The sequence below is a fragment of the Vicia villosa genome, unplaced genomic scaffold, assembly GCF_029867415.1.
Source record: "Vicia villosa cultivar HV-30 ecotype Madison, WI unplaced genomic scaffold, Vvil1.0 ctg.000244F_1_1_5, whole genome shotgun sequence".
In the NCBI taxonomy this organism is placed as follows: domain Eukaryota; kingdom Viridiplantae; phylum Streptophyta; class Magnoliopsida; order Fabales; family Fabaceae; genus Vicia; species Vicia villosa.
The window spans coordinates 16,210-28,731 of record NW_026705098.1 but is presented as its reverse complement, the minus strand read 5'-3'; the positions used below and the strand labels follow the sequence as shown (position 1 = coordinate 28,731).

Here is a 12,522-nt window from a genome sequence, read left to right as displayed (position 1 = left end):
ATTTGAAATATTTAAAGGGACGAAAAAGTTCATTAACCCTTTAAAATATAATTGAAATAAATATATAATAAATTTAAATAATATGTTGCTGATATGGTACTGCCACATCACCATTAACTCTGCCACATCATTAAAAAAATCTCCCAGATTGGAAAGGGGACTTTATTCCCCAGAAAATTAAAATATGGGGACTGATTCAACCAGTTTTTGAAATGAGGGGACGAAAATTGGAAAATGATCATAATAGGGGGACAAAAGTTGCATTTAAGCCAAAAAAAAATTAATAAATTTAAAGTATAAAATAAAAATAATCCGTTGGATTATTAAAATGTGTAGGATGGATTTAATCCATCCATTAGCTTAGTTTTTTATGTGGTGGATGGATTGGATGGATTTTTTGGTGGATGGATTTTAGCTTAATGGATCCAATTGCCACCTCTAGCTATAACCTCAACAATATTAACGTTGATATCATACACCACAGCGGGTTGAACGACTGGCGGAGGTTGATTCAAGGCGGCGGGATCTACAAGCACGGGAGGAACCGACAGAACAACAGAACTCATTGTGGGATCTTCAATTGTTGTAGGCTGAGTAAGCATTGGAGTAGCAACTGGATGTGCAGTTGCCGGAGCTTCAGTTGCTTCACTGTCAGGAGAAAGTTCAACATCATCATTGTTGTTATCAATGGAAGAAGACACTGCTTTATCTTTTTTTTATTTCCCTACGTGATGGAGAAGGAGAACTTGGTCGCTTCATCTTTCTTGGCACTGTTCACACTATAATCGTCTATCTATTTATACTAGTAATGTTTCACATTTGTGGCGGGAAAGCACACGCATTGTTTGTTGTTAGAGGAAAGAAAGTGGTCGAACGGTTTGATCGTTCCCTTATTCTGTACACGCTTTCTTTGCTCTCTTAGAAGAGACAAAGTGGTCTCATTGTTATAATTTGTTCTGTTAGAAGAGAGAGAAAATAGACACATACAAATTATTTGATTGTCTCGATTTACCCAATTAAACTGTTTTTGCCTATCAACAAAAACCAAAAAGGATTAATATGTTGGCGTGTCACGTGTGTTCTATGTTATACTTCCATTCATGTCAATATTTTGGCTAGGAAAAACTTCTTACATGCTTAATTGATAAATTGGAATGACATCAATTTTAGTGTTAATTAACTAATAAAGAGTTATTTATTTTATTTTTTGCATCCAATTTTTTTTTAATCTTTGCTCATAATAAAAATTGAGTGTTGTGGAGAACAATAAAATATAGATAAACAATAATAAGTTTTAAATAATTTTTTGTATTAGTTTAAAAACAAGTTTATATTAGTTTAAAATAATTTATATTAGTTTAAAAACGATTTTATATTAGTTTTAAAAAAATTAATTATTTAAAAAAAAATTATATTAGTTTAAAAAAAAAAATTATATCAATTTTTTTTATATCGATTTTTGTTTTTTTGAAAAAAACTCGACTTTCTCTTTTTTCGAAAACACTTGATTTTTTTGTTTTCTAAAAAAACTCGATTTTTCCGGAAAAAAAACTCGACTTTTTCATTTTTCCAAAAAAAACCCAACTTTTCGATTTTCTGAAGAAAAGTCGACTTTTTTCGTTTTTTCGAAAACACTCGATTTTTTCGTTTTTCCAAAAAAACTCTTCGTTTTTTTCAAAAAACCTCACTTTTTGGTATTTTGGTAAAAACTCGACTTTTAGGTTTTTCCGAAAAAAAATCAATTTTTCCTTTTTTTCGAAAAAAATCTCGACTTTTCGGTTTTCCAAAAAAATCCGATTTTTTTTCGTTTTTCCGAAAAACTCGACTTTTTCGTTTTTCCAAAAAAACTTAACTTTTTCGTTTTTTCGAAAAACTTCAATTTTTCGTTTTTTGGTAAAAACTCGACTTTTAGGTTTTTCCGAAAAAAACTCGATTTTTTCATTTTTCCAAAAAAACTTGACTTTTTTGTTTTTTTGAAAAAACTTGACTTTTTTGTTTTTCTGGAAAAAAAAAACTCGATTTTATTTCAGAAAAAAATTCAACTTTTAGGTTTTTCCTGAAAAAACACGATTTTTCGTTTTTTTGAAGAAAAACTCGACTTTTAGGTTTTTCTATAAAAACTCGATTTTTTCGTTTTTCTGGAAAAAAACTCGACTTTTAGGTTTTATTGAAAAAACTCGATTTTTTCTGAAAATTGTTCGACTTTTTAGTTTTTCTAAAAAAACTCGATATTTCATTTTTTGAAGAAACTAAATTTTTTTTATTTTCAAATTTTATTATTATTTTTAAAATAATTTAATGAATTTAAAGTATAAAATAAAAATAATTCGTTGGATTATTAAAATGTGTTGGATGGATTTGATCTATCCATATATATAAATGGATGGATTTAATCCATCCATTAGCTTGGTTTTTTACGTGGTGGGTGGATTGGATGGATTTTTTGGTGGATGGATGTTAGCTTAATGGATCCAATTGTCACCCCTAATATAATTCTACATATCAATTAGAGCTTCATGATACTACATCATGAACTACCTAATTATAATTTTCAATTCATCATGTATTGTACCAAAAAATAGTAACACCAAAATATCAACATAATATATTCCCAAAAAATTATAACTTCGTGACTAATTAGCTTTGATCGCTATAACGATGTAGTATTTGTTTCATTTAGGGGCGCCTACAAAGAAACAAAAAATAATTAACGTCATGATATGTAAAAAAAAACTGATAATCACTTTTGAAAGACAAGACAAGTAAAATTACCATCAAAAGAGTTGTGAAGCTAAACAGATCCTCTTGTGGAGGTGTTGAACAAGATATACCATTGATCAAATCACTTGTTAATGCTTTTTCCTGAGATACTTGATTGTGGGACTTTCCACTAGATGCGATACTTTTTTTTGCAAGTTGTCGTTCAACCCAACCCTTAAGTCGCTTTTGTCTCTTTAAACCCTGTCGTTTCTTGAATCCTTTCGGTTGTGTAAGACCGTGACTTAGAAATGATGGATTCTCACTACTATGAGTGTCATTGTCTCTGTTTTGCAAGCGAAGTTCCATTATTTTCTTGCGCACGACTTCTACACTTTCACCAACGATTGTGAGGTATTCTTCGTAGGACGATGCGTCAGTCGCAACTCTAATGAATTTAGAGATAATTTGTCTAAGTTTTCGTGTTCTAGATAGCATTGGATCTCCTTCAACTTCTTTTCCCCTAAAATCTTGCACAATGCCGCAACGAGCTTCCCTTGTCCACCTTCGTAAAATGTACCTCACGGGAATAGCCTTGACATCGTTCACTTCAAACACTTTTAATGCATGTGAACAAAGTATGCCAAAAGTTTCAAACTTTCTACAACTACAAGTAATGGAGATTGAAGTACGGTCAAATGATACCTTCCAAGATCCTTCATGATTGACCATAGTGATAACATACTCGCTTAAAGATGGAGACTCGTTTCTCTTTGATATTGATAAAGTTAATAACAACTTAAACTCATTTTGGAAAAACTCAAATACAGTGTGTGTGTGTACTTTTGCCATCTGTAATATTATTGGAGACATCTCATATTTTAACCTTGCAAGCTTATGCGATGACTCATAATCACAACTTAACTCGTTTCCTCTCTTCTCCTCAACAACTCGTTCAACGTGTTTGAAGAATTGCATGATATCCACATTCGGTTTCATACAAGATTTGAAGTGAGCATTTAAACTTTCATTGACTTGTGTACTTCGCATGCCAAGTGTGAATGCTTTCTTCATGTAACATGAAGCCCATTTTCTTTTAATAGTATAAACAGATTTGATCCAATTATTTTCATGAAGATTGTAATTATTAACCAAATCAGCCCAAGCTATCTCAAAATATGCTTCGAGGTCGAATTCAAACATGCATTTTTTGAAATCTCTTAAAAAAAAGCTTCCACCCTTCATCAAATTCCCAAGGTGTTTGATTTCGTTCTGCAACAAGTGCCAGGTGCATAAACCATGGTGAGTCTCAGGCATTACTTCAGCAAGTGCTCTAGCCATTGCTTGATATTGGTCGGTAAAGATAGTCTTTGGCTTTTTGTTGCTATGTGCCTGTAAGAATGTATCAAATAACCATTTAAATGACTCGATTGTCTCGTCATACAATAATGCTGCACCAAAAATCACAGAATGTCTATAGTGATTGAAACCAGAAAATAGAGCGAGTGGTCTATTAGCATGGTTCGTACAATATGTAGTGTCCAATGACACCACATCACCAAAGTATCCGTAATCTAAAACCATATTTGCATCACACCAAAACACATTTGTAATTTGTTCTTCTACATCCATCTGATATGCATGAAAAAACGATGGATTCTCCAACAATTGCCGCTGAAAGTATTGTGAAAGACATCCAGCATCACCGTACACCATGCTTCTTTGTCTTCTTGCATTGAGATAATTTTTTATATCCAAACGTGTATATCCAAGATTAGAACTATGCCCCTCCTGTGTGCACATAAGTTGAAATGTCGACTTCTGTCGTAATCCAGAGTTATAAGCTAAATCAATTTCATATGCTTTGACCTCAGTTATCTTTATATGTGATGCTAGCATGTGTGTGGTCTCTGGTTGTTGCAAAGAGTGATTATGATCCTCTATGAATTCATGAATAACAAATTTTTCATTCTTCAATATAATAGAAATCCTTGCTTTGCAATCAGTTCTTGTTTCAGCTCTATGGTTACTAACAAACGCATCTCTCTTGTCTGTTTGTCGTAGTCCTTCCTTGCAACAAACAAACCGGCATGATGATATAGAACCTGTTTTTTTATTCTTGTTCACGTAACGTTTTCTAACGCCAAAGCCAACGTGTGCACCGTATGCGAGCCAAAATTGAAAAGCTGCCTCTGATGAATCAAATTCCATACCAATCATTGGCTTCCAATCAATATTTTTAGATGTCATTTTTTATCATACTTCCAAGCAAAAGAACCTGAAATTTTGAATTACATACAAATAATTAGAAATACAATGAACTTTGTTTTGTCTAATTGATAATAGGAGATAAACCACAACAAAAACTAAAACAACTTTGATGAACAAAAATTGAAAACAGAGTCGAAGAGACAGCAACTTAAAATGATTGTTTCTTGTTTAACAACTTTCATCAAAGCCAAGAGTAAGAGTCAAGAGAAAACAACTTAAAAACATTGAAGAAATTTATTATTTGCCATTAGAATAGATTATATGAACATGTGTTAAGTTATTTTTTCAATCAATATAAGAAATGTTAGAAATTAATTTTTTTTTCATACAAAATAGAGACATATGTTGAGAGGAAGAGGAAATACTGTATCGGTGGTCGGCGGAAGTTACGGCGGTGATGGTGATACAATGACAGAAAGTGAAGTGTATTGTTGAAGGAGAAAAGAAAATTTGATCAATGTTAAGAGTTGTTTCTATATTATATTTTTAATTTATTTGTTAACTAAGCCAAAGCCAACTGGAAGCATTTTAGTGGTTAGAAGTATTATGTGGTTGAAAATTAATTAAAGTTACTCTAACGTTCCCGCCAGAACGTTAGAGAATCCGCTTCCGTGAAAAGTACACTGGGGACCATCCATTCCCTGGGTTGGGATATGTCACAATCATGTCTATGTAACTGTCAAACATAGCCTAACAATATTCCTAAATATGATTGAGAAAAAAAGTCTAAGACTTTCAATACTAGCTAATGTATGTCACTTCTATCGGAATAGACCATGGATACTCTCCTTCTTTCTCCTTCTCTTCCCTTCTCTCATTCATCAAAAGTAAGTGTAACCGAAATTATGGAATTATGAAAAATTGATAAAATGAAGAAGAGAGAAAATATTAGAGAAAGATAGAGATAAAAGTGTGAAGATGATAGTTGGAGAGAAAAAATAGAAAGAAATGATCTAAGCCAAACAGAATAAGAGTTGGACTTTAACAAGTCTTAATTTTGATCTCTTGAAAGTTAATCTATAATGGGGAGTGCTATATGGTGCGGATTTTTTTTTCACGAAATCTTACGAAGGTGGGCGTGTTTAGAAATTGGTCACCATTTTGAAATAGAGTAATGCTATTTGACGCGGATGATTTCATCACGAATGGCTCACGGATTATTGTCCAACCAATGAAAATAGTTGTTGGCCGAAAATTATGAGAACAACCATTCTTATTTTTTATTTTTGAAACAGACATTTACTTTAATAAGGCAATATCATTATTTTATGTTCTTTTTAGTTGATATCAAGAGACACGGTGATATGCTATATGAATGAAAGAATCTTTAGTAAGGGCGATTATGAAGATTTGCGATGAACCCTAATTTTTTCCCCTTTTCAATTTCTGTTGTATTAGACATGGATTTGCAGGATCTTTTTCCAGAAACAAGAAATGAAATCACAACAATCCCCACCAAACAGAAACAAACCATTACTCTACCTTCAACGGAACCGAAACCTCAAGGCTCAAAATCCTTCGCTCAAGCTCTTACAGGAGTCTGTGACATTCCGCTTTCGCAACTTCCAAATCCGGTAATCAAAGGGGACAGACCCTCCATCACCATTCCAGAAGACGAATATGAAGCAGGTATTGCTGAATGTAAAAAAATCTCCATGGAAGAGTTCTTTGGCCAAAAGGATTACTCCGCTAACGGTAGCTGCTCTGAAAGAAAAATTGTCTCTTATTTGGACGGACATCAAGAACCGGGGTGTGTTGTCTCTGGGAAAGGGATATTACGAGTTCAATTTTGCCAGCTCTGAAGATATGCACAGAGTTCGGGCTTCCGGTACCATCAGTTTGAATCCAGGTTCCTTGAAGCTTTTTGCTTGGACAAAAGATTTTAATCCATCCCTCCAAAGTAATACTTTGGCACAGGTATGGGTTCGTTTCTTCGAGTTATCGCAGGAATATTGGAGACCTAGAATCATTTTTGCCATAGCTAGTTGCGTTGGTACGCCAATCTGTATTGATGCAGCGTCTTCCCGGTCGAGAATAGATCGAACTTTTGGACAATATGTTTGTGTTCTTATAGACATCGATTTTTCGTTTTTCTAAAAAAAAATTAATAAATTTAAATTATAAAATAAAAATAATCTGTTGGATTATTAAAATGTGTAGGATGGATTTAATCCATCCATTAGCTTAGTTTTTTATGTGGTGGATGGATTGGATGGATTTTTTGGTGGATGGATTTTAGCTTAATGGATCCAATTGCCACCTCTAGCTATAACCTCAACAATATTAACGTTGATATCATACACCACAGCGGGTTGAACGACTGGCGGAAGTTGATTCAAGGCGGCGGGATCTACAAGCACGGGAGGAACCGACAGAACAACAGAACTCATTGTGGGATCTTCAATTGTTGTAGGCTGAGTAAGCATTGGAGTAGCAACTGGATGTGCAGTTGCCGGAGCTTCAGTTGCTTCACTGTCAGGAGAAAGTTCAACATCATCATTGTTGTTATCAATGGAAGAAGACGCTGCTTTATCTTTTTTTTATTTCCCTACGTGATGGAGAAAGAGAACTTGGTTGCTTCATCTTTCTTGGCACTGTTCACACTATAATCGTCTATCTATTTATACTAGTAATGTTTCACATTTGTGGCGGGAAAGCACACACATTGTTTGTTGTTAGAGGAGAGAAAGTGGTCGAACGGTTTGATCGTTCCCTTATTTTGTACACGCTTTCTTTGCTCTCTTAGAAGAGACAAAGTGGTCTCATTGTTATAATTTGTTCCGTTAGAAGAGAGAGAAAATAGACACGTACAAATTATTTGATTGTCTCGATTTACCCAATTAAACTGTTTTTGCCTATCAACAAAAACCAAAAAGGATTAATATGTTGGCGTGTCACGTGTGTTCTATGTTATACTTCCATTCATGTCAATATTTTGGCTAGGAAAAACTTCTTACATGCTTAATTGATAAATTGGAATGACATCAATTTTAGTGTTAATTAACTAATAAAGAGTTATTTATTTTATTTTTTGCATCCAATTTTTTTTTAATCTTTGCTCATAATAAAAATTGAGTGTTGTGGAGAACAATAAAATATAGATAAACAATAATAAGTTTTAAATAATTTTTTGTATTAGTTTAAAAACAAGTTTATATTAGTTTAAAAAAATTTATATTAGTTTAAAAACGATTTTATATTAGTTTTAAAAAAATTAATTATTTAAAAAATAATTATATTAGTTTAAAAAATATTTTTTTATATCAATTTTTTTTTATATCGATTTTTGTTTTTTTGAAAAAAACTCGACTTTTTGTTTTTTCGAAAACACTTGATTTTTTCGTTTTCTAAAAAAACTCGATTTTTTCGGAAAAAAACTCGACTTTTTCGTTTTTCCAAAAAAAATCCAACTTTTCGATTTTCTGAAGAAAAGTCGACTTTTTTTCGTTTTTTCGAAAACACTCGATTTTTTCGTTTTTTAAAAAAACTCTTCGTTTTTTTCAAAAAACCTCACTTTTTGGTAAAAACTCGACTTTTAGGTTTTTCCGAAAAAATCAATTTTTCCTTTTTTCGAAAAAAATCTCGACTTTTCGGTTTTCCATAAAAATCCGATTTTTTTTTCGTTTTTTCGATAAACTTCAATTTTTCGTTTTTTTGGTAAAAACTCGACTTTTAGGTTTTTCTAAAAAAAACTCGATTTTTTTCGTTTTTCCAAAAAAACGTGACTTTTTTGTTTTTCTGAAAAAAACTCGATTTTATTTCAGAAAAAAATTCAACTTTTAGGTTTTTCCCGAAAAAACACGATTTTTCGTTTTTTTGAAGAAAAACTCGACTTTTAGGTTTTTCTATAAAAACTCGGTTTTTTCGTTTTTCTGGAAAAAAACTCGACTTTTAGGTTTTTTTGAAAAAACTCGATTTTTTCTGAAAATAGTTCGACTTTTTGGTTTTTCTGAAAAAACTCGATTTTTTCGAAAAAAAAAACTCGATATTTCATTTTTTGAAGAAACTAAATTTTTTGTATTTTCAAATTTTATTATTATTTTTAAAATAATTTAATGAATTTAAAGTATAAAATAAAAATAATCCGTTGGATTATTAAAATGTGTTGGATGGATTTGATCGATCCATATATATAAATTGATGGATTTAATCCATCCATTAGCTTAGTTTTTTACGTGGTGGGTGGATTGGATGGATTTTTTGGTGGATAGATGTTAGCTTAATGGATCCAATTGTCACCCCTAATATAATTCTACATATCAATTACAGCTTCATGATACTACATCATGAACTACCTAATTATAATTTTCAATTCATCAAGTATTGTACCAAAAAATAGTAACACCAAAATATCAACATAATATATTCCCAAAAAATTATAACTTCGTGACTAATTAGCTTTGATCGCTATAACGATGTAGTATTTGTTTCATTTAGGGGCGCCTACAAAGAAACAAAAAATAATTAACGTCATGATATGTAAAAAAAAACTGATAATCACTTTTGAAAGACAAGACAAGTAAAATTACCATCAAAAGAGTTGTGAAGCTAAACAGATCCTCTTGTGGAGGTGTTGAACAAGATATACCATTGATCAAATCACTTGTTAATGCTTTTTCCTGAGATACTTGATTGCGTGACTTTCCACATGCGATACTTATTTTTTTTGCAGGTTGTCGTTCAACCCAACCCTTAAGTCGCTTTTGTCTCTTTAAACCCTGTCGTTTCTTGAATCCTTTCGGTTGTGTAAGACTGTGACTTAGAAATGATGGATTCTCACTACTATGAGTGTCATTGTCTCTGTTTTGCAAGCGAAGTTCCATTATTTTCTTGCACACGACTTCTACACTTTCATCAACGATTGTGAGGTATTCTTCGTAGGATGATGCGTCAGTCGCAACTCTAATGAATTTAGAGACAATTTGTCTAAGTTTCCGTGTTCTAGATAGCATTGGATCTCCTTCAACTTCTTTTCCCCTAAAATCTTGCATAATGCCGCAACGAGCTTCCCTTGTCCACCTTCGTAAAATGTACCTCACGGGAATAGCCTTGACATCGTTCACTTCAAACACTTTTAATGCATGTGAACAAAGTATGCCAAAAGTTTCAAACTTTCTACAACTACAAGTAATGGAGATTGAAGTACGGTCAAATGATACCTTCCAAGATCCTTCATGATTGACCATAGTGATAACATACTCGCTTAAAGATGGAGACTTGTTTCTCTTTGATAATGATAAAGTTAAGAACAACTTAAACTCATTTTGGAAAAACTCAAATACAGTGTGTGTGTGTGTGTGTGTGTGTGTACTTTTGCCATCTGTAATATTATTGGAGACATCTCATATTTTGACCTTGCAAGCTTATGCGATGACTCATAATCACAACTTAACTCGTTTCCTCTCTTCTCCTCAATAACTCGTTCAAAGTGTTTGAAGAATTGCATGATATCCACATTCGGTTTCATACAAGATTTGAAGTGAGCATTTAAACTTTCACTGACTTGTGTACTTCGCATGCCAAGTGTGAATGCTTTCTTCATGTAACATGAAGCCCATTTTCTTTTAATAGTATAAACAGATTTGATCCAATTATTTTCATGAAGATTGTAATTATTAACCAAATCAGCCCAAGCTATCTCAAAATATGCTTCGAGGTCGAATTCAAACATGCATTTTTTGAAATCTCTTAAAAAAAGCTTCCACCCTTCATCAAATTCCCAAGGTGTTTGATTCCGTTCTGCAACAAGTGCCAGGTGCATAAACCATGGTGAGTCTCAGGCATTACTTCAGCAAGTGCTCTAGCCATTGCTTGATATTGGTCGGTAAAGATAGTCTTTGGTTTTTGGTTGTTATGTGCCTGTAAGAATGTATCAAATAACCATTTAAATGACTCGATTGTCTCGTCATACAATAATGTTGCACCAAAAATCACAGAACGTCTATAGTGATTGAAACCAGAAAATAGAGCGAGTGGTCTATTAGCATGGTTCGTACAATATGTAGTGTCCAATGACACCACATCACCAAAGTATCCGTAATCTAAAACCATATTTGCATCACACCAAAACACATTTGTAATTTGTTCTTCTACATCCATCTGATATGCATGAAAAAACGATGGATTCTCCAACAATTGCCGCTGAAAGTATTGTGAAAGACATCCAACATCACCGTACACCATGCTTCTTTGTCTTCTTGCATTGAGATAATTTTTTATATCCAAACGTGTATATCCAAGATTAGAAATATGCCCCTCCTGTGTGCACATAAGTTGAAATGTCGACTTCTGTCGTAATCCAGAGTTATCAGCTAAATCAATTTCATATGCTTGGACCTCAGTTATCTTTCTATGTGATGCTAGCATGTGTGTGGTCTCTGGTTGTTGCAAAGAGTGATTATGATCCTCTATGAATTCATGAATAACAAATTTTTCATTCTTCAATACAATAGAAATCCTTGCTTTGCAATCAGTTCTTGTTTCAGCTCTATGGTTACTAACAAACGCATCTCTCTTGTCTGCTTGTCGTAGTCCTTCCTTGCAACAAACAAACCGGCATGATGATATAGAACCTGTTTTTTTATTCTTGTTCACGTAACGTTTTCTAACGCCAAAGCCAACGTGTGCACTGTATGCGAGCCAAAATTGAAAAGCTGCCTCTGATGAATCAAATTCCATACCAATCATTGGCTTCCAATCAATATTTTTAGATGTCATTTTTTATCATACTTCCTAGCAAAAGAACCTGAAATTTTGAATTACATACACATAATTAGAAATACAATGAACTTTGTTTTGTCTAATTGATAATAGGAGATAAACCACAACAAAAACTAAAACAACTTTGATGAACAAAAATTGAAAATAGAGTCAAATAGACAGCAACTTAAAATGATTGTTTCTTGTTTAACAACTTTCATCAAAGCCAAGAGTAAGAGTCAAGAGAAAACAACTTAAAAACATTGAAGAAGTTTATTATTTGCCATTAGAATAGATTAGATGAACATGTGTTAAGTTATTTTTTCAATCAATATAAGAAATGTTAGAAATTAATTTTTTTTCATACAAAATAGAGACATATGTTGAGAGGAAGAGGAAATACTGTATCGATGGTCGGCGGAAGTTACGGCGGTGATGGTGGTACAATGACAGAAAGTGAAGTGTATTGTTGAAGGAGAAAACAAAATTTGATCAATGTTAAGAGTTGTTTCTATATTATATTTTTAATTTATTTGTTAACTAAGCCAAAGCCAGCTGGAAGCATTTGAGTGGTTAGAAGTATTATGTGGTTGAAAATTAATCAAAGTTACTCTAACGTTCCCGCCAGAACGTGAGAGAATCCGCTTCCGTGAAAAGTACACTGGGGACCATCCATTCCCTGGGTTGGGATATGTCACAATCATGTCTATGTAACTGTCAAACATAGCCTAACAATATTCCTAAATATGATTGAGAAAAAAAGTCTAAGACTTTCAATGCTAGCTTATGTATGTCACTTCTATCGGAATAGACCATGGATACTCTCCTTCTTTCTCCTTCTCTTCCCTTCTCTCA

General features: G+C 32.8%; 1 protein-coding gene and 1 pseudogene across 1 annotated transcript; both read right to left on the bottom strand.

The window, feature by feature from the left end:
- Positions 1–416: 416 nt before the first annotated feature.
- On the bottom strand, positions 417–4,947 carry LOC131625860 (protein FAR1-RELATED SEQUENCE 5-like). The gene is made up of 4 exons (XM_058896689.1): positions 4,201–4,947; positions 2,773–4,131; positions 2,658–2,686; positions 417–648 (listed from the first exon to the last, which is right to left on the bottom strand). The coding sequence occupies exons 1-4, from the start codon at positions 4,945–4,947 to the stop codon at positions 417–419; spliced, it is 2,367 nt and encodes a 788-aa protein (XP_058752672.1).
- Positions 4,948–7,208: 2,261 nt separating this feature from the next.
- LOC131625859 (protein FAR1-RELATED SEQUENCE 5-like) lies at positions 7,209–11,685 on the bottom strand (annotated as a pseudogene).
- Positions 11,686–12,522: the final 837 nt, after the last annotated feature.